A 26,835-nucleotide genomic window follows, 5' to 3' on the forward strand; every position below is an offset into this window, starting at 1 on the left:
TAACAAGAAAAGAGGCAATTTGAAGGCATTTGTTGACGACGATTTTATATTACTGGTAACGAAAGTTGAACATTTGAATATGATCGTGAAATAACAGAATGAAGATTAACATTCTTTTTTAATCAGAATTACAATAAGTAAAATATGTTGAACGTCTTTTTCAATATCAAGAGTTATTCATTGAGAAATTGTTCCTCAAGGAGCTATATTTAGAAAAAGCTTAGGTACAACAGAGGCTATGGAAATGAATTTGTCAGGTGAAATACAAAATATTTCAATTCAAAAATTGGTTATTGTTACACGATAAAGTACCTGCCCATTTTGTCATACACATCGGGAATTTTTTTTTGTCACATAAAGTAACTACAAACAAGCTGCCTACGTTCCAGATCTGGCCCTTAGCATAGATGAGTTTTATTCCCTAAAATTAAAAAAGCCATGAGAAGATATGTGACAATAAAGAATATCCAAGTTACAGTAATTGACTGCTTAAAAGCAGTATTAGAAAAAGCTTCACAAGACTCTTCAAGGACTTGTACCACAAAGTAAACGTTACATGGAAATCAGAAGTGGATTCCTGTGAAATACATAAATATTTTTCCATAAGTATTCTTCTTCTTTTGTAAGATGATTACAATTAACAGGGCTAAGAGAGTGTTAAAAATATTCCTTAACCCACGATTCAAAAGTATTGAACATTTACAATTATCTCTCATAAAGCTTCAATACCAACAATAGAGATTCTTAAAAATATTTTTCACTTTACAAGAGTTACAGCTGAACTTAAAAGTTTTAAATTTTGCATGTGAGTATAGATAAATTTTTCTAAGAAGACAAAAACTGAAAAGAAGAAAAGTTATTAGAATGAATCATAATATAAGATTATACCATGAGGAACATGTCTTTGTAAAAACATGTAACCTGCATATCAGTAAACTTTATCTGTTATAATACACAAAATATAAGACAGCCTAATACAAATTTCCTCAACATATTCTTTGTTATGCATATTTCTATTTAGTATTTTCATTTACAAATTACAAAAAAACACTGTTAATGATACTTTGTTTAATAGCTATAATTATAAATAAATAGTTCTTATTTACAATTTATTTATTTGTAAAGAAAAAACAGGCTGACAACCGATTAGAATTATTGATTGATGATAATGAATTTTGCCACGTGAAAAAAATACCATGCCAGAATGGCACCAAACTCACAATCTCTGAACTTAGAGACCCATTACTCCACCATAAAAATTGGCATAACAATAAAAAAGAATTTATATTGACCGATTCATATAATGTTCAGAAGAAGTCTCCAGACATCTAACGCAGGTATGCTGATTTTAAGCCAGTAGCAAGAAATATTAATGGATTGACAGATCAGAACGTAGTAATAATTAGAATATAACAGAATGGTGATCAGGAGACAGTACCGAGAAGCCACTGCACTAAACTGTCAATCTCCTGCAAGGGTAGAGCAGTTGTAATTCTCTGTGTCCCTCTAACATACATACTTTTGCATTAATTAATACTCAATCTCATTATATCAGCGGTACAATGTTTTTATTTTCTCAATTTGACATAACTTAATTCAGAAACTTTAGTGAAAATGATTTGCAAACATAGATTATTATTGAATCGTCAGTTACCAAAAAGAAAAGACTTAAAAATCATGAAACAAATATAAATAAAATATTACTTACGTGAAGTATAAGTGTCTCGACGATCCTACATTGATGTGACATATCGGTAACCATAGTAACCATATTATCATCACCAGTTCTAATAAGTGTTGGACCGAATACAATCGCCAGATTACGGGCTTCCATTTTATTAATAGCGCAATGATCGACAACTCTTTTTAGATGTTGCATTAAATAACGTAATGTTTCATAATGGTGATCTGGCAATGCATGGACCTGAAATTACAATAATTATAAATAATATTTATACTAATGTATAATAATTACAACTGATGCTTACAAATTGAATAATTAAAGATTTCTAAAGGTTTAAAAATATTTGACCGATTAAAATGTCACCGCTATATTCATTTACTAGATTATGATGTTATGAATATTTTTTTATAAATGTACATAATAAAGTTATTATTGGAGCAAGCAATGAGTTGTAATTGGAACCCATCGGGTTGGTCTAGTGGTGAACGCATCTTTGCAAATCAGCTGATTTGGAAGTCGAGAGTTCCAGCATTCAAGTCCTATTAAAGGCTGTTATTTTTAGACGGATTTGAATATTAGATCGTGGATACCGGTGTTCTTTGGTGGTTGGGTTTCAATTAACCACATATCTCAGGAATGGTCGAACTGAGACTGTACAAGACTACACTTCATTCACACTCATACATATCATCCTCATTATTCATTTTCTGAAGTCTGAAGTAATACCTGAAGGCTAAACAGGGAAAATGGAAAAATGAGTTGTAATTGATGTAGACTGACAGGCATGGCGGTTGATCCTTCCAGTTAAGGTGGGCTCACTCAAGTTAGTTTACACTTACACTCATACATATCATCCTCATTCATCATCTGAAGTAATACCTGATGGTAATTCTTGGAGGCTAAAAGGAAAAATGAGTTGTAATTGATGTAGACTGACAGGCATGGCGGTTGATCCTTCCAGTTAAGGTGGGCTCACTCAAGTTAGTTTACACTTACACTCATACATATCATCCTCATTCATCATCTGAAGTAATACCTGATGGTAATTCTTGGAGGCTAAAAGGAAAAATGAGTTGTAATTGATGTAGACTGACAGGCATGGCGGTTAATCCTTCCAATCAAGGTGGGTTCACTCAACTTAGCTTGAAGCCATATATATATTAACTGCTTTAAAAAATTCAGAACGATATATATTGGTTTGACAAAGTTTTTTTACAAATTTTCATTTTGCCATATATAAAATAAAATATCTAATCAAATAAAAATATTTCTATCTGAGTTAACAACATTAATTTTAGCTTAAACTCAACATTTGCTGCAGAAAACGATAAAAAATTTATCTTTTTCTTGAAAAGGCAATAAAAAATTCTGATTTATCCATTCCTAGACCCTTTTTCCTATCTAAAAATTTCATTATTTCACCAAGATTTTTAATACAAAGCAAGAAACAAACAATTCTTGGCTAATGACACCTCTATAGTACAAATTAGACTTCGTGTAGTAATTAATAGTAGGCCTGGGTAACTGAAAACAAAATTAAGGCCAATAATCTTGTGATTAGATATTAAAAAATTTTGTCTATGTATTGTAACAATTAAAAATAAATAAACTGAATAATAAAATTTGATACGTACTAATTTTCTAATACTAACTATCCTTAACACAGGATCTTCTATTTTATCAGCCTGAATAAATAATGGATACAATTCAGATGTTAATAAAGAATCAGGAAGACGTCTAAAGAATGATTTAAGAAGCGATGATATAACATTAACATCTGACCATCTAGGATCTTGTTCTAATACTGATGCATCTAAACCCTTATTAACAGCTTCTGTTAATGATGATACAGCCGCTGTATTACCTGGCACTCTGAAAAATAGTTTACAAATCAGTATTAATACTGTATATATTAAAAAAAATATATATATAAAAATTTGATAAAAGGTACTATTCAGAAATAAGTTATTATTTTTTTTACCTTATTTTAGACAAGGCCTCCTCTACATAATATAAACCGTATTTATTTTATGGATATCTTTAAAAGTTTAAAGTATAAGATTTTCCTAACATTTATACTAACAGATTATTGATATAAGTGATGAGATTTTTTTCAGAATTAATATGTTTGAATAAAAATTAAAAAAAAATTGATATGGACACCACATGACTTCCTTGTACACCTATTAAATTACAAATACATTTTTTTTAAATGAAAAGTTCATAAAATTTTATTTCATTAATAAATTCTGATATTTTTTCAATTTTTAAAAAATTTTTATTGTTATTATTGAATATTATTATTTACTGTAAACATTTTTTATAATCAGAGGTTAATAGTTAATAATTCAATATAATTAAATTACAAAAAAAAAAGAGATGAGAATTTGAACCAATGTGCCTTTCCCTTGCAAGATCCAAATATTTCATTAATTAAAATTTTATTTAGCTGTAACTTTGGAACCGATGAAAATAAGTACCACTTATGATATATTGTTGAAGAGCTCTCAATGAAGGCTTATTACTGCAGTTAAGAAAATGTCCAAAATACAATCTTTCGATTTTTGGCTTTTTTGGGCACTTTTGGTACAGTAGATTGCAATCAAAAGGGGAGAAGAACAACTAGATGCTAGAACAGTCCTTACAACAGTCCTAAATCTAGGCTAATCGTTTTTGAGTTATGAGAGATACATATGTACACACACATGTACATACAAACATCATGCTGAAACTAGTCAAAATAGACTCAGGGATAATCAAAATGAATATTTCCATTGAAATCTGAAATTTTTCAGGATCACAATACTTCCTTTACTTTGTACAAGGAAGTAAATGGAAAAGATTACTAGCAGAAATAATTTATTTGTAGATTCTTTTATTTATTTAAGTTGAGATTAAATTCACTGTTGTACCTTCTGTAATTTCACAATAACTGATTTAATTTTATATGGACGCACTAGGTCGTATATTTTTAATTTTTTTTTTTTTTAAATGCAGAATTGAAACGATTTTGATTTATGTTTTTACAATAAAAAAAAATTAAGTTACAACTTGCAATAACATAAAAAAAAGCTTATGTAGATAAACTGAATAGTTCTGTGTAATGTACTCTACAGCAGAGATCATAATTTTCTGTCTTCATCTTGTGAACATGTACGCTTCACTTTTAATGCTACTAATTCTTTTTCAGCACTCATAATTTATAAATTGTTATTTCAGTTTTTTTCTAATTCCTTCCTTCTTTTCTTCTCAAACAGTTGTCATCAATAAACAACATTCTTGTTCCTCAATTCCAGACAATTTCTCGTTTATTTTTGTATGTATCCTGCTCATTGCTAACGTAAACAGTACAGGAGATAGCATATTTCCTTGACACAATGCTACCTTGATACAGAACCGGTTTTGTATGTTTTTCCAAGAAGCATTTTACAAAGTTCTCCCTTACATTCTAAAATACTAACAACATCTGCATCATTTCTGTATTAACATCGATTCTCCAGTTTTTACCATATATAAATTTTACTTCCATTTCATTTCAAATTTTTACTTTAGCAGGTAGACACAAATACAATGAAATTTATTATGTTATATTTTTTATACAGAGCAATTCTAAATGATCGACTCAATTTAGTAACTCTATATTTCCTGAACTATACGTTGTTTCTAACTGATCTACGTAGAAGTTGAGAGGTCCAAAAATTTCAAATAACATCGCCGGTGCAAGTAGTTGCATAAACGACCGCTTGAGTGCTTGCACCAACATTACATGTCAGTTGTGAGTAAGATGGCTACAGTGCAATACAAGGTTTTTTATGTTCTTGAGTACGGCAAATCTCAATCGGCAACTGCAATGCTGCGTGTGTTTTGTCTCTGATTTAACACAAACTCTCCAATAAGGAAGTCTTGTGAAGAAGGATGTTCAATTTTGTGATCAAATGCTTGAAAAAATTGGAGGATGACACTTTCTTCCACGTTTAATCTATGTTACAAATTAGATTTCTTAGACATAAATTTCTATAGATTAGATTAGATTTCTTCTGTGAGTCTATCTTATATTCTATGGAGTAAAATAGAAAATGACTGAAGTACCAAAACATTTTCACGTATGATTTTAATAATCAAAATATACTTTTATTATAATTTTTTTTTTGGTTGTTTAAAATTAATTTTATCTTTAAATACTTCTTTCAAACTGTATACTATTTATGCTTGAAGAAATAAAGGGTGCCCATAATATACACCACAAGTATTAAGTTATATAAATAAAAGAACATGACACATATAATAAAGAACAAGTTATGAACAATTTTTATATATAATAAAAAGAACATGTCCTGACTGATTGATAATCATTGCCCAGCAAAACTACTTAAGATAAATTGATGAAATTTGTATACACGTTCTTATGGTGTTAAGTTCACACTAAGAAAGGATTTTTTGAAATTCCGAATTTAAAGTGTAGAAATGGAGTAACAATGAAATTTACAAATTTTTTAATTTCTTGGTTTTAAATGAAGACATCAACTGATATTTGATATGTGTAATCTTCATGTGAATATCTAAAAAAAATTCTAGATTTTTAGAAATTCAACTTTGAAAGGGGTGAAGAAAAGTAAACAAATTTCCAACAATGATTCCAAATTGTCCCTACTTCTGACTATACTAAACAAGATATTCTTTTAATTTGGGTTGGGAAACACTGTTCAGATAAATATGTAAAAATCAATTTCAAGTTTTATGAATTTTAATATTTTAAGGGGTAAAAAACATACAATTGTTTTTTACATTTTTGCCATTTTACGTGACCACTATAGAATCAATCTTTATGAGATTTTTAACTGTGATGATAATTTATGTTTGTAATTCTGATTATGTATTTCACGAGCAATGCTGCGACAGGAAATCTAAAAACCAATTAGTGGGTCCTGTACTGACCAAACTGTTGCTCTGAAGAAATTACAATAAACCGATACTTTTTATAAATGAACAGGTTTTAATTGTTTTTTAACAGTATTATTCTCAGCATGAATTTAATGAACACAGGCAGATTCAGGGGCAAGAGCGCCCTTGCTAGATGGAGCGAAGCGATCTCTGACCAGCTAAACATCCCCTGACTGCGACAGGAAAATGCAAGTAACCATATACCACGGGTGAAGCCACAATGGGGACACTAGTTTATATATATTACAAATACATGTATATAATAGTTTATTTTTTCAAAAATTCAAGTTCTGGGGCAAGAGAAAATGTACACAACATCCATGGATATCAAAATAAACTAAACTAGATATTTTTCTGCACTGCGCATCAACCTGTACCAATTTTAGAGAAAGTATTTTCTTGGGTAGTCAATTTTTTTAATAAAAATATATATTACACGTATTATACTGAAATAGTAAGTATAAAAAGATTTCAGCAACGAAGAATACATATTTTACAAAAAATACATCGCAGAGGAAGTGTTGTTAATGTCAGTTTTTATTTTACATTTTACGATGTTGGTACTAATAAATAAATGCAAAATATTATGTGTATTCATTTTTTTGAATTTCAATGTGTTTAAGGGTCCACTCTATTTCTATCACCTCAAAATAATAATGTATTAATTCACTTACCTGTATATGCCAATTATCTCTAAACCTCTTGCTTCAACGATCCCAGTACACAATTCAACTAATAGTGGAACGTACTCAGAAGTAGATGACTGTAAAAAAAAGTACAAAATTTTAATTGCTATAAGAATTTAACAATTTTCTACATGCCAAGAGATCCATATTTATTTATTTATTTATTTATTTACTTAAAAAGAAAAAAGGATAATTTTCTAAAGCTTCTTATAAATATTAAAATTTTATAAGTGAAAAATAAGTTTTAATTTTAAACTACAGGCTCCTGATACATTTTTAATCATTACCTCTTAGATTAATGAATTTATTATACATTAAATAAAAACATAAATCTTCACAAGTTTTATAACAAACCTAATAAAACTGTGAGGCTGTACAGATTGCAACACTGACTAATATGATGAACAGTGTTAAACATCGACTGAATGTAGTATAATTATAATAGATTAAAACATTAAAAAATAGTAGCATGTAACATTTCCTAAGAGCCATCAAATGGCATAACAACAAAAGTATAAAACTATCAATTAAATAAATAAATACAATAAAGAATTAGACTCCACTATGGCAATGAATTTAATATCGATTATTTGGCAAAATTTGAGTGAAATTGAAAGTTTAAGACGTCAGCAAATAAGCAACGAAAGAGTTATAAAAAATAAAACATGCATATTAATAACCAACCATATATATTTATCATGCGGCTGAATAATTTGGATCCATAAAATACAAAAATACACTAAAAATAACCAAAATCACTAATCCTGTGTAATGAAATATACTCTGTCAACAATTTTCACCTGTAATTTTTAATTTTATAAATAAAAGACCTCGATTGAATGCCTCATCTTACGAGCAACAGATCCTTAAATGACTACAAAATGAAAAATCATTAATCCTTTAAAATAATTAATGTGAATTATATATAACTTAATATTTAATAAAATAACATGGTAAATTATAACAAATGAATTATAAACTATTGTAAAACCCTTTTACAGTTGCTTGTTTTTATATAACACATTGTTTTGTTACTCATTTCTCATACACTCAAAACTTTAATTAAAAAAATATTGAGCAAATAATTAATTTGTGGAGTCAAAAATTAATATATATATATATATATACTTCTAGAATATTTATTTACGATAGGCGATTGTTTAGTAATATTAAAAATTTTGCTTCATTTAATACCTAATATAAATCTGCCACATTTTGATATCTGTTTTTAATAAACTTCAGAATTCTTATGTAAAGCATTTAAAAAACATAATGCCTTAGAAAAGGTATTTGATAAAGTAGACTGGAATAAAAAGTTCAGGATTTCAAAAAAATTATGGTTCATGTATACAGATAGAAGAACACAATTACTAAAATTTACAGAAACCAAACTGCTAAAGTAACAATCAAAGAACATAAGAAAGAAGTCAGAATAAAAGAGGGAGTCCCACAAGGATGTTTTCTATTCCTGTTACTTTTTAATCTTTACACAGAACTAGCAGTTAATTATATTAAAGAACAAATTTGATCCAGACTAACAGTGCAAGGTGAAAAGATAAAGATGCTATGATTTTCTGATGATATAGTAATTCTAGCTAAGAGTAAAAAAGATTTTCAAGAAACAATGATTGGCATGGATGAAGTCACCTGCAAGAACTATACCACATGAAAATAAATAAGAGCAAAATAAAAGTAATAAAATGTAGTAGAAATAAAGTAACTGGACGACTGAATATAAAAATTGTATGAGAAAAGATTACGGAGATAGAAGAATTTTGTTATTTGGGAAGTAGAATTACTAAAGATGGACAAAGCAGGAGTGATATAAAATGCCAAGTAGCACAGGCGAAATGAGCTTTCAATAAAAAATATAATTCACTTACACCAAAAATTAACTTAAGCATCAGAAAAGCTTTTTTGAAAGTATATGTTTGGAGCGTAGCTTTATATGGAAGTGAAACTTGGACAATCGGAGTACCTGAGAAGAAAAGATTAGAAACTTTTGAAATGTGATGCTATAGGAGAATGTTAAAAATCAGGTAGGTGGATAAAGTGACAAATGAAGAGGTGTTGTGGAAAATTCATGAAGAAGCATTTGGAAAAATATAGTTAAAAGAAAAGACAGACTTTGCAGGGCACACATTAAGGCATCCTGGAATAGTCCAGGATGCCTTAATGTGTGTCCAAGAAAAAAGTGTGCAGGCAGGCAACATTTGGAATATGTAAAAGAAATTGTTAGGGATGTAGGATGTAGGGGGTATACCAAAATGAAACAACTGGCACTAAATAGGGAATCTTGGAGAGCTGCAACAAACCAGTCAAATGATTGAAGACAAAATAAAAAATGTTTGCATTTTGTTTCTCTGGACTTTATTCATACCACTTTACTCAGAATCAAATTCTTTAGATGTTTTGTTACCCATTTAACAAAGTTATTTTACCCCAAACATAAAATTATGTTTTTCCATACCAATTTTTCATGTTTTATCCCCAATTTCCCAAAATCTACTAAAAATAGTTCTGAGACCTACTATTTTCAATCTTCCAGGTCACATTTCTAAGACCACTAAATTTAACCTTAATTTGGGTACCAAGAAAATACAGTCTGACTTAATTTTACCAAAGGTGAAATCAAGGAAAAATCTTACTGGCCGTCACTCGCTAACAAATTATTTCTGATTCTATGATTTATATAAACTTTATTCTTTATTTTCACCAGAAAAACACGTCCTAATAGTTTGTTACATTCTTTGTGAATAACACTGCTGCTGCGCGTGCGCGCGCGCGCGCGCGCGCACACACACACACACACACACACACATATATATATACAAAGAGAAAGAGCGAGAGGGAGAGGGAGAGGGGGAAGTGAGAGAGTGAGAGAATTATTGTGTATTGTTACTTATTATTATGAAGGGTGTTATTATTAGTGTTTCATTAACTGTGTAAAGTTTGTTATTGGGTAATTCTGAGGATAATATGAAATAAGTAACTACGGGGCATTTTATTTAGTTTTATTACTACCGTGATTTTTTTCCGTTTTTGCTACTTTGCTTATAACTCGAAAACGAAGGCATTTATCAAGAAATGGTTTTCGGTTTTTGTCTAGTAAAATTTCACATTAAAATTATATTCCCACTTTTCCACCTTCCTATTAAAAAAAAATTTGATTAAACATGGCAGATCCAAGATGGCAAGCAAAAATTTCAAATACATTATAATTAAGTAGATCTGAACTTGTTTCTATCTCCTTGTGTCCCTCAGTTTTGAAATATGAAGCCATTTGCGTACTTTAATATTACCCTGTTTATAAATATAAATATATTAAGATAACTTAATTCTGGTATAATATTTGCAGATCATATTAGTACTACTTTAAAATAGATTTGGAATAATTTTTGTAAAGACTTTATTTCTGTTATTCACCTTTAAATGAATTTAAGATAAATAGAGAATTATCAGGAACGTATAACAAATTTATGTTACATTACTGCATTTCATTTATAAAAATCTGGTTAAAAGTAAATTCAGAAATCAGAACTGCGAAGGAGAGAGAGTGCGATGGAAGAAATGGAAAAATTCGTTTATGTATACATAACTGAATGTTCTCGTCTGGATAGTAAAAAAAAAAAAATCTAGTACACAGGGAAATATAGAGCGGTTCATCTTGTAAATATATATTATTACTTTTCACAACAACAAAACAAGAAGAAAAAACATCCAAATAAAAATAGTTAATCATAATTATAAACTTAAAAGAAAACATGCAATAAACTCTGGTTCTAAGTCATAAACATACGAAATGAACTACAATCGTTGAACCATATTGAAAATGGATGGCTGAGAAAATAAAAATAATAAAGATGTTGATTAAAAAAAGTATGAAAGCATGCAAGTGAGAAATTAAGTAAAAAGACTTATACTCCACAAAATTTTGTACGGGACCAAGGTAAAATAATGTAATTATTTGTGGAAGCAAGAATAGAATACTGGAAAGCATTGTTCATATGTAAAATAACGACAGAAATCCTCATCAATATTGAGAATTATTTTTATATTTCTAAGACATGCTAAAACAATTATTAATAAAACATAAAAAAATTGGTTAATTTTGTTTAACCAAATCACTAATAATACTACTATATCAACATGAAAGGAATAGCAAATGGGTGCTTTAACCAGATTGAAAAAATTCTTTCAGGCCTGATAAATGCATTTGAGCAAACATTTACGTAGTAACCTTTCTACAACCTAGCTGAATGTAAGATAGAAAATGATGCAGTGGTAGTAAATTGGACATTACCAGAAGCAATTTAATAAAGTTAGATGGTTTAGTTAAACGCATTATTACTCTTCGACAGTTTTCTTGGAAAAAAAAATTTATTAACATTAAAAATTTTTACATCATACATCATGCAGAAGGAGCATATCTTATATCTTATAATGTAAAATTTCCATTTGATTTGTTTTTAAAAGATTCATGCATACGCATTTCAGTGAATAATCTGATACGATTGAAAATTGGGGAAAAAAAAGTTACATCTTATAAATTACTAAACTACTCTGTGAAAGAAAAAAAAAAACAAAATATGAGCAACTGTTTGTTAGTAATTTCACCATCACCGCACAATGTCGCTCACCATAGGACAATCTTCTAATGGAATTCCAATAGTAGCGCCCTCTGGATAAACATTAGCTGAATTTACACCGGTCGTATTATCAGGAGCAGTAGGTGAAACAGGTGATCCAGCGCCTTGTCCGATTCTTTTAAATTGTTTAGCGACACGACCTTTCCACGTTTTAGTCTTTGGTGATGGCAACTGTTGTGACTGTGGTTGTTGCGGTAGATCAACTAAATGAAAAATAAAATAGAAATATCTATTATAAAAAAATACGTTTGTTTCAAATTATAAAAAAGTTTTAACCAACCAATAATTAACTCTACAAGTGATATAACAAAATGTTATACTGGTAGCCCTAATTTGTTGAATTTTATATTAAAAAAACAAACCGGGTTACAAATGTAAGTTAAAAGTATTACATAGTAATTCAAAGCTAGTTTCTTGGTTTATTATTTAACGGTAATTATTTAAATGTAATATATCAAGGCTTTTAGATGAGAGAAAGGTAAAGGATATAAAAAATATATATAAACAAATTTTTTTTCATCAAATGTAGTTAGAAAATGTGAAATATACATTTTTTCAGACTGTATTCTAGAGGTTAATAAATCTGAATGTTCACAATATTTGAATATGTAAATATATTAAATATATAACAGGATATACTTTTGGTGGTGCATTATTTGAATCCTTTCTTTGCACTAAAATATAAGTTAATATTTTCCAGTGGGATTACCTTGTTCCAAGTAAACGTTTTTATAGGACATTTATTATTATTATTATTATTCTCATCATCAGCAAATAACTTCTTAGTGCAGTTCTTATTAAATCACTAGAAATGCATTCTGAACTTACATCAGACAAAAGTACAATGAAATTTATATATAATAATATGGATATAATATAACATGTTTTAAAAAGTTATGTTTTATCATGAAGGCATTTAACGGTTCTATTTTTTTCCTACAGTAGGCATAAAGCATATTCCGGTTTCAAACCATCTGTTTCTTGATCTTCCTAGATTGCATCTACCAATTGCTCAATATTTTAAGGCATGTAATGTATTAAATATTATGCACATGATCTCGTTTCACATGTTACACCAATATTTCACTAAACTTTTCAATTGTCATTTATTTCCTGGATACCTCTTATGGAATCATAAAACTATATTCTTTAATGGCTCTAAGAAAATTTATTTTTACTGTTCTAGCACCTTATCCTGTAAAACAATTTTTGTTTATTGATCCATCCTACAGAAAGGCATCCCTTTTGTCTTGATAATGAATATTTCCATATTATAATCGACTCCAACTCTGTTGAGGATTAAACCTGCTCTATGTGGGATTTAGTGATATTTTCTAAAAATTAAAATTAACAAAGAAATTATGCCACAATATTTATAAATACGGTTTGAAAATTACAAAATAAATATACTGACTTGGTTTTCTAGTTTTGTTGACAGGTGACTGTCCTGTTGGCGATCTATTTCTTAATGAGGTTAACTTCTTAATACTTTTATGAGTTGGAATAGGTGATAAACTACTGCTCGTTATACCCTGAAAAAAAATTAACAATCAAAATTATAACACATTACAGTGGTATTTAATAAAAGATATTTAAAAAGAACTATCCATTTAACTGTGAATTTGGTTATTAAAGATTTTAATGATATTTATGACCACCTTAATGGCAAAGGTGACATGTGCTTATCTGCCAAAATTTAAGTTAAAAATTTAATATCTTGGCTAAACAGTCTGAAAAATTTATAATAAATCAGCAATTTATAACACTAGTTGCTAACACGTAAAACGTTAATATGATTAAAAAATATTTATTTAAAAAACAATTTTATGACATTAATTTTCACATAAAATACAAACAGCACGCTGTTGCACTCTGCCGCTATCCTGAGGACAGGCTTATTAAATATAGGTTTGACTACTACTGGGAAGTTACTTCAATTCATAGGATGCTAAACCCAAAATGTTCCAGAAATGAACAGATTGTAAGAATATTTAGTTTACCAGCTTATTCAAGACACATTTATTTATTTTATTAGTACAATTTCTACTTTCATTTAATCAAATTTAATCTGTTGTAATTTTAATCTCAGTGTTTGTGTGTATATTACTGAGATGTAATATGCTGAGTTATTTTTGGCAGTAGGTGTTTATAATCTTACTAAAATATTATTTTAAATAAATAATTACGACGGTTTATAATTAATGATGAAACGAATAAAATATTAGATACAGGCAGCAAGTTAAGAGCTGAGAAAAAAAAAATTAAAATTAGTGCGACTGACGAATAAATAAAACTTTAAACAATAACCGCCGGAGTGAAATACTTACATCAGTAGTATTATTATTATTGGCTTGTTCTTGTAATGCAAATATCCATCTTGCCATTTGTCCAGCATCTTCTGCTTGTAATAACAATTCGGATCCACTAAGTGTATTCAAACGTAATACGTGCTTTCTTTTAGTATAATTATCGGCAGCTGCCACAAGAGCGCAACGCATATCAACTTGTTCACAACTACCTGTACTACCGCTGCTTGCACTGGTAAGTCCATCGGTACCGATCGGAGTCTGAAAAGAAAGAATATAATTAATAATATATTTAAATTTACTAAATTAAAGATTAATTGAAAAAAAGTATCTTAGGAAATTGGCACAATTTTTTATTAATTATAATATATAATTAAATCGTAAATGTCACTCCATCAACTTGTGGAAAAGATACAGCGCTTTCGCCTTTCATCCAGAAGGTTCTGTGTTCAAATCTTCATCAGGTTTTGTATTATTACACTCATTAAAAAAAAACCCAAAAAACCACCATTTATTATAAAACAAAGAAAAGAAAAAAGTAACGATAGTTACCATAGGGAGAATAAATATATTTTTTAAGTTCAGAATTAATTTTTATTGAACGGTACAATGTGTATAAATTTAATAAAACTGTATTACATTTACAGAACAAGTTACTGTTTCATTACTATCAATAAAAATTTTTTCTATTCATCTTTAAAAAAAGTCGACAAAATTTTTCTTTAGAAGTCTACTTTGTTAACACTTTATTTTCCAGAAAACATTATAATTTATTGATGTGTTTAAGTAGTTCACAATCAGAATTTCCTTTGAAATATATTCAGAGTCTTTAAAAAAATGAGTAGGTTTCTTCAATAGTATCAACAGGTATAGAAATATAGTTTTCATTTTCTTGATTGTCAGATCATGATTGTTTTGTTTACATTTGAAAACCTAGGCCTTCTCAAACATATTGTCTTCAATTAAAAAAGGAGTTTAATCCACTGATGTTTTATCAGTGGATTTGTATACGTAATTGTCGTTCTACAAAGAAGTGTAAATTTTGTTGACAAACATTTCACATTCGATCTTTATTTGATTCAAATGTTATGCGGGTATATAGGATTACAGAAAGAAACATAAAAGGAAGGAGTGGGAGAGGAAGAAGAAGGAGAGAAGTAAAGAAGCTACAAACAAAACGAAAGATGATGCTCAGGAACAAGAAAAATAATGAAAATAGAGGATATTCCTGTATCAGTACTGATATAAACCCGACAGAAAACCTATGGGCAATAGTCAAATAAAGACTACATAAAGCAAAAAGTACAACAAAGAAGCAAATAATTGAAACGCTCATCCAAGCTTGGCACTATGATGAAGAAATCAAGACCACATGTGAAAATCTTATGCAAAGTATGCTTAACAGACTTACAATGCTCATAAAGATCAAGGGAATGTATATTAAATATTAAAAAGCTCATATATTTTGTAGTACTATTTTTTTTTTTTTGTATTCAGTAAATAAAGCATTTGCAATTTACATGCTCTTAGTCTAATAATCTGGCTTTTGGCCTAATTTGGCCATAGTATATATATATATATATATATATATATATATATATATATATATATGTAAATACAATAAGTGGAGAATGCATGTTATGTATTGAATCGATATCAAAATATCAATTTTTAACCTACTTTATTTTTAATATTAACTTTACTTTTCAAAATTAAAAATTCGGCTGGATCTAATATCAATGTAGATAACATGAGAATTTAGAAAAAAATGTGATCAGAATTAAGAGTTAAAAGATGTTTTAAATTTTTCACACGATAACTTCAGACAACTTTATCTGTTTTACAAGTTGTGGCTGTTGTTGAAAATGTTATGGAGGTAACTATTGATGGTAGGTAAGAGGGTGAAACTGAAGCCAAACCTTTTTATTCAATTTTTTTTTAATTTACATAGAATATAAAATAGACGATAAAAATATCATTTACTCAAAAGAGAGTCGATGAGATCGAAATTTTTTTTCAATTATACTTTTAACGCTTCAAAATTTTTAAGATAAAAACATTTTTTTATCGATGAGGTAAAATTGGACCCGATTGTTTTTTGTGAAAATTTTGATATCTTTTCTCAATCGTACTCTAAAAATAATATAATATTTTAAAAATCTATGATCTATTTGAGATAAAAATTTGTCAAGGGCACAGCTGGGAAAATTACACAACCCTTTGCCAGCTGTTTAATACTATTAAAACCAATGAAATTACTATACTATTAAATGACAATTAGGTTTATTAATATAAGTGATTTATAGCAGCAGTTTTGGTGAAAATAAAAAAAATGCTAATGTAGTTAATTAAACTTTTATAAATTTAACGATCTATTATCAGCTTATGGCTTGATAAGACAAACTAATAAACATTAATTACGTTTACAGACTGTTATAAGGCAGATGAAAAAAAAAAAAATTACAATGTAAGAAGTAAAACAGACAGATGTTTATCAATAAAAGAATCCTTATTACAAACTGCTAGAAACCATAGTAAATAGAACAGAACTAAGCTAATAGTATTTTATTTTAAGTGTATTAAAAAAACAATAACTATTAAGTAAAATAGATATAGGAAGAACTGTGGAAAAAAAGATCTGTTTTAAAGGATCTAGCATGTAAGACATTACTAAATCTATAAAAGTAGGTCAATTCCCCCTCTCTCCACCTCAATTACAACTTAATACGTATAAGAGGGTGTTAATAGAGTTCTGGACTAACTATTCAACAGTTAAATACTAAAAAATTTACTTAGCTAGAAATTTATTTTTTAATAATAAACTACACTCTTGAAGACCTCTTAAATGTCAAAATCGTTTTTATTTAAAGAAACGATTTTGACACATTATTTTACAAGAGACTGAAAAACTGATGTAAAAAAAAAATGTTTCAGACTTTTCATACACAAAAAAATTTAATTGCACATTCCTGTAAATAAGCTTCGAGTTTATGTGCTGAAAAGAAAAAAAAAAGGTTATGTAGTAATCACTATTAAGCAATTATGTCCTTCCTTTTTCCTGTTTAGCCTCTGGGAATTGCCATCAGGTATTACTTCAGAGGATGAATGAGGATGATATGTACGAATATAAATGAAATGTAATCTTGTATATTCTCAGCTCAACCGTTCCTGAGATGTATGGTTAATTGAAACCCAACCACCAAAGAACACCGGTATCCATAATCTAGTATTCAAATCCGTATAAATTAACTGCCTTTACTATGACTTGAATGCTTGAACTCTTGACTTCCAAATCGGCTGATTTGTGAAGATGTGTTCACCGCTAGACCAACCTGGTAGGTTATTAAGCAATTATCTAAGAAGACTGTACGTTACTTTTGAAACCAATCGTGAAACATATTAAATAGCTGCTATTTTGATTAAAGCTGTCTAAGATAGAAGTTATTTTTATTCAAAATCTTTCTTTTTTAATTCCCCTTTAAAATGGTCCATCAAAATCCTACCTTTCTATTTAAAAAATTTGAGTCGCTTCTATCTGGGCTCTCCTTGGGAAGTTTGGGGTGTGGTGTTCTTAAAAAAATACATGATTTTGAAGATGGAGCAATTGCTAAATTTCCTATTTCTATATTTAAATTATTAAGTTAAATAACTTAAATCGCTTTTTAAGTCTTTTAGATATTTCCATACTTATTACACTCTGTGCTTTATTTTTGTTATTTCAAAGTGTGTGAGTGTGCAAGTGGGAAGAGTTATTTATAAAAAAAAATTTTTACTTTTTACAAATAATAATTATTTTTTGTTTGAAAAACTATGTATTTTTGTTGGTTGAGAAACCATAAAGGATTATGTTAATGAAAACATACTGTAAACTGTTTATCGGTTACTTAAAATTTTGTGAACCTAGCAAGCGGTCAATTTTATTTTTACACTGCTAAATTGAATGCACTAGCAGTCCATGCAATAAATGAAAGGTCACCCATCCGTTGTTTTAATGGCTCAAATGTTACTTAATTTCAATATTAAATGCCATATCACAATACTAAATTGTCAAAAATTTAAGTATTACTGTGTAACGCAACAGAAACAAATAAATATTACTTTTCAAAATTATACAAAGTCAAATATAACGAGAATCATAATTTTCCCATTGGGCAAACAGGCAGAACATTTCATAGAGCCTACACAAAAAATTCAAAGCAGTTGTTCTTTAAAAAGTCCAATTACTATGTAACAACTGATTACACACACATATAATTAACAACAATGCTTAACTTTACGGTCATTAGTATACAGAATAAAATTCAATTCCTTGCCCATTCATAGATATAAGTTGTTTTAACCCTACATCTAATTTTTTGTAAAAAAAAGTCAAATCAATTCTAAACTACTTAATAATTAGGTACAAAAAAACGCAGTGAAAAATTTTAAATGACAATATATTTTGCTATTTGAACAAAGAATTTACCCCATATCATATGATGATTATTAAAAGCTATTCCTACTACTCTCATAATGCCTTAGAAAAAAAAAGATGGTAATACGAAACGATAAAACTGATTGATTATACTTCCATCTTAAGGAAGAGTTTTTACTCAACTACGTGTGATGAAAATTAAAAACAGTTTCATCTTGATGAAGCCTCATTTACAGAAAAAAAAATGCTTATAACAAAGTTCTAATACTTCCCTGGCGTTGGTTATTTATTCTTATGTAACAGGAATATAACGACGATACATCAAAATAAACCAAAAAAGATTAATTTTAAAAATCCATGATCGTCTCTCCTGTCCAAATATTGCTTCCAAATTATTATCTTTTTTTCGATCGCATGTAATATTTATATGCCTAGGAAGATGTAAAAAAAATTTGGTTAAAAAATATGCAATAAATAAAAAGATAGCTTTTTCAGGGGACTTTTTTGGAGGAATATATTTTTTGCATAATATAAAGCAGGGTCGATTGCAAAACTTTGAGAAAATTAAACCCAAACGTCCCCACCACCAACTGAAGATATTGACCCCAAATATTTTACCAACAAATTATCCCATATACACAAGTCTATGAGAAAATTTCATCAAAATTGGTTAATTCAATAAAAAATTAGCTTCAAAACGTCAACAACACATTTACATATGTATGAACATTACCTCCCACTAATTTTTATTTTTTAAGGTCCCTGGGTCATGAAAAAGTAAAATAAATCAAGATCATTGGGTTAAATAGTAAAAATTCTGAAATCTCATAAAAGTTTATATATTTTTTTACATAAAACACAGCGGGGGTTTTATTTAAATTAATCCTTTTTTTAACAAACTAAAAAAAAAAAAACCATTAATAGATAACATTTTTTCCCTGAATTTGAACCTGTCATGTAAGTTATAAAACCCATAAATATAAAATATAATAATAATAATTTTTTATCCTAATTTTTATTATTTTTGGAATTAGGGAAGAAGAGGAAATTTTTTTATTAATTAAAAAATATTTACCTTCTGTTATATTATGTAACAGCTGAGAAAGTAAAGGGGAAATGGTAGGTAGAACATGACCCAACAACAATCACCACTTTTAATATCTATCAATATATATATATATAAGGACTGATGATACTGTGAGACAGCAAAAACATTATGTATAGATGAATGTCATCAGTTTTTATATATTACAATGATAAAACCATAAATAAAGCTTAAGAATGAGAAAAATGATTCTTAAAATATCAAATATAATATTTCTTATATGCAGAATTTTTTTCACGATTAGCAAAAATGTTGAAATTACAAATTATATACATATCCTGTAATTATATTACAAATATTACGTAACGTATTTATTAGAATACAAAAAAAATTATGTAGTAATTCTATATATGAATCGTTCTGAATTTAAGAGCCTACTGTTAAATTCCAACAAAAAAAATTCACATTAAATACGGTATATCATTTTACATCTGACATTTTTTCATTTGTCAGTACACATATATTTCATTGTCTAACATCTTCAAACAAGTTCTACAGAACTTCCTTGACCTGTGAAATATATGCATGAACACACACACACACACACACACACACACATACACATACACACACTACACTACACTACATTACACTGAACATAACTAGGAAGTTATTTTTTCATATTAAGCAGTAATTCTTAAATTATAATAAATATTGTATTTTTATAAGTACATCTATCATCAGATCTTTTATAAAATACAGATCATTTTTAAAAATTAAATGCCAAGAAGTAAAATAAATTTTATCAAGATCTTCCATTTAATTATATGAAAGAATTAAAAATACATAAGACATTTTATTTTAACTGAAAATTATCTGGTGTTATGAAATTATTAACTTCATAACATAAGTTTGACTTTTAATTCATAACTGTTCATCATCTACATCATCATAACCGATCATAGAAATACTTCTGAGAACATGTTATTTATTGACTTTTAAAATATTATTAAATAAAAAACACTGGTATATATATAGTTTTTTTTTAAATCAATTCTTTTAATAACCATACTCCTTTGTACCAATACAAAGTAATTTATATTTAATAGATCAACCGTAAGTACAGAATAAATGAAATAGGATGACTCACCTTATTTCATTACACATTACACAAACAGAAGCGCTTTTGTGAACTTAATTCATATCATCAACTGCATACATTTATATATTTATATAACAAAAAACATCATAAAAATTAAAACTTTTAAAATAAAAATAAAAACTTAAGCAAAGCAAAATCATGTGCCAGCAATTTCACTGAATGTACTCTACTAACCCGATTTTAAATAAATTTTTTATATAAGATTTTAAAGTTAAATTTAATTTAAAGATTTTTAATAAAATTTAATCGGTTTAAAAATATTTTTAACATAAAATTATAAGTGAATATGAAGTATGTTAACATGGTTTGCAAGTCTATGATATTTTTTGTAATATATATATAAATGTATGTTGGTGATGATGCGAATTAAGTTCGCAAAAGCGCTTCTGTTTGTGTAATGAAATAAGATGTGTCATCCTATTTCAATTATTCTGTACTTAGGGTTGATCTATTAACTATAAATTAATTTATACATCGGCAATATTTACCCTCAAGTGCAGAGGAAAGGGAGGAAATAATAGTTGTTACTGCAGAAGCTGGTGATGCATGCCCGTCTGTAAACTGTTGTTACTGATGACGCACATCCATCGGTGTGTTGCTCAACGTATAGATTTTTAGCGATGTTGATCACATTAGTAGTCAAATTTTGAAAAAACTAGAAACTGATTTTTAGAAATTAATGTGAAGAACATTCACTCTAGAAATCAAATCGGTATCTCAATTCACTGCTGATAAATACGCAAAAATGTAAAATGTAAAAGAAAAACAATTTACTCCCTTTCACCCTACCACAGCTTTGCCCATAATGTATGGTTACTTGCATTTCCCGTCGCGATCAAGGGATATTTCACCGGTCATGGCTCACTTTGCTCGCCCTTCCTGTCTAGCCAGAGGGCTCTGCTCCTTGGACCTTGCTGTGTTCATTAATTAGACTTATGCTTGTGAAAATAAAGATAAATTAAAATTAAAGCCTGTTCAATTTATAAAAAAATATTGTAATTTCTTCAGAGCAAAAGCTTGGTCAGTACAAGACCCGAAACTTTATGTGATCCAAGCATATGGGTTTCAAAACAGTCTACCTCCATCTTAAAAATATTAGTTATAACTGGTTACCCGACAAACACCAGTAGGGGGTGACTGTACTTCATTTTTCATTTTTAAAAAAATGTTTTAATTGCTTTTATTTTATGTTTTTTAGCCAAATAACCGGAGGAAGATGCAACCAGCTGCATTGCACATACAGTAACAGTGGCTATATTGGCTGAGCTGCCATGCCATAACCCATCGTTGCACTCCATAAAAAAATTGAAATTCAAAAAACCTCTACAATGGTTTTTAGACATTTATCTGAAGAGTATATTAGCAAACTCTAATCTAGTGAATATCTCCTTTAGTACAATCGAAAGTTAGAAAAACCTGCAATCGCGTTCAAATATTTTTGCTTTTCTTCACCCCTTTCAAGGTTGAATCTCAAAAAATCTAGGAATTGGTATTTAGATATTTATATGAAAATTACAGACCAAAAATCAAACTGATAACCTCATTCTTTGCCTAGATTTAAGAAAAGCAGGGTTTAAAAAACCAAAATCCATTTTAACTCTTCTTTAAACTTGGAATTTCAAAATTTTAGAAATTAGTTTTTAGATATTCATGCAGATTACATAAAAAAAAATCAAGATGATATCTTTATTTGTTACTGAGAAATTAAAAAAAAAAAATATATATATATATATATAAATTTCACTGTTACTCCATTTTAACCTTTTAAACTAGGAATTTCAAAAAATCCTTTCTTAATGTGCACTTATAGTATAAGAACATGCTGGTCACTGATGAATTAATCAGTCAGGACAAGTTTGCTTTATAGGTACAGATATCAATTACCAAAGAAATAATAGCAAAATTAATTTTAAAAAAATAATAAAAATAAATAATGAATAATTAATTTTGTAATAATTAATTAAAAATTCAATTAATTCAAAATTCATTGCATTTTATTTTCAAGAATAAAACTACTTCCCGATAGCTATGATTGTGAAATTGATGGATAAATCTATAATTGTAAAATATGATATTGTGAAATTATCAAAGGAAAGAAAGTATCACATAAATAAAAGAAACTACATGGTGTTGGGTTAATAGCAGAGGAATTAAGAAGGCTGATTTTACCCGATATCAAGTTAAATATTATATTAGGCTAGTTGAGCACCCACTGAGTAGGAAACAGTCCTTTAGTCACTCCACAGGTATCTCTTGTAAACATATACAAAGTATGGCCTGTTTCTTTAGGTGCTGCATACCCAGCATGGAGACCCAAGCAGGGTAAAACCAAAAGGAAAGTTGGGATCGAAGATAAGAAAAATGGATGGGCGGTGATAAAGAATGACTACCAATCAGAGTACTTTACCATGTTGTTCAGGCAATTAAAATTAATTAAAATTTTATGTTATCGCTCACAACTTAGGTGGTTCTGAACCAAGAGTTTTTAAAAATAGTTAATTTGGTTGATTTAATCAAGATTTGTACAATTCTACAAATATTTCAGGCATTTCTTGCTTCATAATCTGTAGGCAATCTAACAAACCATCGCCTACATATATAGTTATGTAATATGTAGTTAGTGTAATGTGTGTAACCCACTGGATCGGTCTAGTGGTGAATGCATCTTCCCAAATCAGCTGATTTGAAAGTCAGGAGTTCCAGCGTTCAAGTCCTAGTAAAGTCAGTTATTTTTACACGGATTTGAATACTAGATCGTGGATACCGGTGTTCTTTGGCGGTCGGGTTTCAATTAAGCACACATCTCAGGAACGGTTGAACCGAGACTGTACAAGACTACACTTCATTTACACTCATACATATCATCCTCTGAAGTATTATCTAAACGGTGGTAATTACTGGAGACTGAACAAGAAGAAGAAAAGAGTGTAATGCGTGTGTAGTTTATTACATAGTTCGTCAGGATGGAATATATTGTTTGAACCTAACAACAGAGCGGTGGCTAGAACACAGTATTAAGGAGCTAATAGCATTAAATACAACTGATCTCACCAGGCCGTAAACTATCAACATCTTTAGAAAAGCACCACTACAAACTTCTACACCACTCGAAGCAAAAAAAAAAAAATTCTTAACATTTTATTTTAACAAAAACTGATGATTATACAATTGGAGCATGGAAGAATGAAAATTGTAAAAACAAAAATTTATGTCAATATTTAAAAAAAAAAAATTTTACATAATAAACACAGCAGATTATTAAAATTTGATCTAATCTCATTTATTAATTTCATTTTTGTGGTTAATTTTCATTTCTTCATCCTTTAGTTAATAGAATCACATTAATTTATATAACAGAAATTTCATGAAATGATGAAAAAAAAAACATTAAAATTTAAACATTATACGCTGCTATAATGAACACTCAAAACATACTTTTTTTGTAATTAGCACACAATTACAACAAAAATTACATCCTGTAATTATTACAGAAGCTATCTTACGAAAAAAAAAAAAACATTAAATGGAAATATTCTTAAACGACCAATAATATAAAATTGAAATAACGACACTGTTACATAAATGTTAAATAGCATTATTTTCTATACAACTGTTGTAATTTTATTTATTATCTTTAGAATCGACCAAAAATGATTTAAGATTACACAAAACATAACAACCAAACAGTAATTAAGTGCATATCATGCACTATATGCATTCAAAAAAAAAAAAAAATATAATAAATTTCTAAAAATTATTTCTACAGAACCAAAATATTGTAATTACATTGAATGAACTCAGGATCAACAATTCATACATTATATATGAGCTACTCTGTAATCTATAATGTAAAACTTAACTCTCTTTAATAAGAACATCTTTTTTCCACCTTGCAGACATCCCTTAACTTTCTAGACCCAGAGAGCTAAAGAACACGCGACCAAGAAGCAAGTACGGGTACGACAGAAGAAACACAAGAAAAATGTTTGTTACTCCTCTTACTGAATCGAGTAACTTTAAAAATTTATTTAAAAAAAAAATTCTAAAAAATTACAGCAAAAAATCAAAATAACTTTTCTAACGAAAACAATTAGAAAAGTGCATACATAAATATGTCACATCAAGCATATTTCAGTCTGTGAAAAAGAGCATCGTTTATATTTATCAACTCGATCAAGCAGACCCCAGTCAACCGGATCGCCCCGATCAAGGAATATTATGACCTCACGAAACAGGCCAACGACCAAGACAAACCGACCGGGACGGTCCATCAAAATCTACGCGATACAACTTAAGAATGAAATAATGGATACAAGACCTAACTAGAATTATCAAAGTACAATCGGTAAAAAATCCCTGTCAAATTTTAAACAAATCATAAAACGTATAACTTTAAAATTTAAAAATATGAAAATTACAGTTAAAAATAAAATTAAACTTAAAAGCACAATAAAATATATGCAAAATATTAAAATTTTCATTTGGACATCTTTTATCGTACCTTACTAACTCTCTAGGCCTGAGGCCAGAAAGAACGTTGAACGCAGAAGGAAAAGTTAAAGAATACCGACAGAAAAAGCCGATTCAAAATCATTAAATAAAAATAACTAAAAAATGAAATCAATTTTTAAAAAAATTAAAAAATATTTAAATTTTGAAGGTATTTCTATTAAGGGGCATTTAAAAAAAAAATCGAATAGCATGAAAATCCATAAAGTTTTGTCATCGATTTATCAATCGGTTTAAAAATAAAAACTCATAAAAACAACTTTTTTTTTAACGATATTCTTTAACCTTATACAAAAGTCTGACGAAATTACATTTACTTTACTAAGATAAGTTCAAAAATAATAAATAAAGTTATTATACATAAAATAAAACATATGTATCGATTAGAATATTTAACAGTTGACCTTACACAATATTATTTACATAAAAAAAAAAAAAAAACTGTAATAAAAGACAAAAATAAAAATCATGCTTAATCAATATAAACAAATTGGACTTTATTTCCCCTTCTCATTAAGTAAATAAAAATAAAATTCCATTAAGTAACTAAATAAAAAAAAAAAACAAACCAGTTACAGTTTAATACGCATGATTGATCAACTTAAAATTCATCATATTTAATAATCATTTATTTTGTATAAACCTTGACATAAATATATAAAGTGAAGTGAATCCCAATGTCTGCCTGATTACAATTTTGTAATATTTTTGATAAAAAAGATATATATAAAAAAATAAAATTATTAATTTATAACCGTAATAATAAAATTAATTATTACTCTATTATGAAACGGATTAAAAATAAGGTTAACCGCTTTTATTAATTAGAATAAAAACATTTCATTTAAATATCACCTTTTTAATATAATTATATAATTTCCCTTAATTAAAAAGAATTAAAAACCAAAAAATAATATATAAAGCCGACCATAATATTATAAATAATATAATATAATAAACCTATTAAAGTTTTTAAAACAATTAAAAAGTATTTAGTATGAATAACTATAAAAAATTGTCGGATTTTGAGAAATATAGAAGAGAAAAAATATTTGTGAAATAAATCAAAATGTTATTTTTATTTATTTATTTTTTGATCGATGAAGTTACACAGAAGCTTTGAAAGGTTGTATGTGAAATATACATATTGAGAAGAAAAGATTAGAAGCTTTTGAAATGCGGTGCTGTAGGAGAATGTTAAAAATCAGACGGGTGGATAAAGCGACAAATGAAGAGGTGTTGCGGCAAATAGATGAAGAAAGAAGCGTTTGGAAAAATATAGTTAAAAGAAGAGGCAGACTTATAGGCCACATACTAAGGGATCCTGGAATAGTCGCTTTAATATCGGAAGGACAGGTAGAAGGGGAAAATTGTGTAGGCAGGCCGCGTTTGGAATACGTAAAACAAATTGTTAGGGATGTAGCATGTAGAGGGTATAC

The 26,835-nt window shown here is 28.3% G+C and overlaps 1 protein-coding gene across 4 annotated transcripts in view; it reads right to left on the reverse strand.

Annotated features, from left to right (window-relative positions):
• RhoGAP19D (Rho GTPase activating protein at 19D) overlaps nucleotides 1–26,835 on the reverse strand; it is a 448,570-nt gene that overhangs the window by 40,690 nt on the left and 381,045 nt on the right. For all 4 annotated transcript variants that reach the window (XR_012758648.1, XM_075381037.1, XM_075381038.1 and 1 more), the window contains 6 exons: nucleotides 14,288–14,527; nucleotides 13,375–13,492; nucleotides 11,952–12,163; nucleotides 7,300–7,388; nucleotides 3,319–3,556; nucleotides 1,709–1,924 (listed from right to left, as the gene is read on the reverse strand). Coding sequence is in view for 3 of the 4 variants with exons in the window: in XM_075381037.1 (XP_075237152.1) it covers nucleotides 1,709–1,924; nucleotides 3,319–3,556; nucleotides 7,300–7,388; nucleotides 11,952–12,163; nucleotides 13,375–13,492; nucleotides 14,288–14,527 (1,113 nt within the window). In the remaining variant the exon portion in view is untranslated. The remainder of the gene's footprint in view (nucleotides 1–1,708; nucleotides 1,925–3,318; nucleotides 3,557–7,299; nucleotides 7,389–11,951; nucleotides 12,164–13,374; nucleotides 13,493–14,287; nucleotides 14,528–26,835) is intronic.

The sequence above is a fragment of the Lycorma delicatula genome, chromosome 13, assembly GCF_047948215.1.
Source record: "Lycorma delicatula isolate Av1 chromosome 13, ASM4794821v1, whole genome shotgun sequence".
NCBI lineage: Eukaryota > Metazoa > Arthropoda > Insecta > Hemiptera > Fulgoridae > Lycorma > Lycorma delicatula.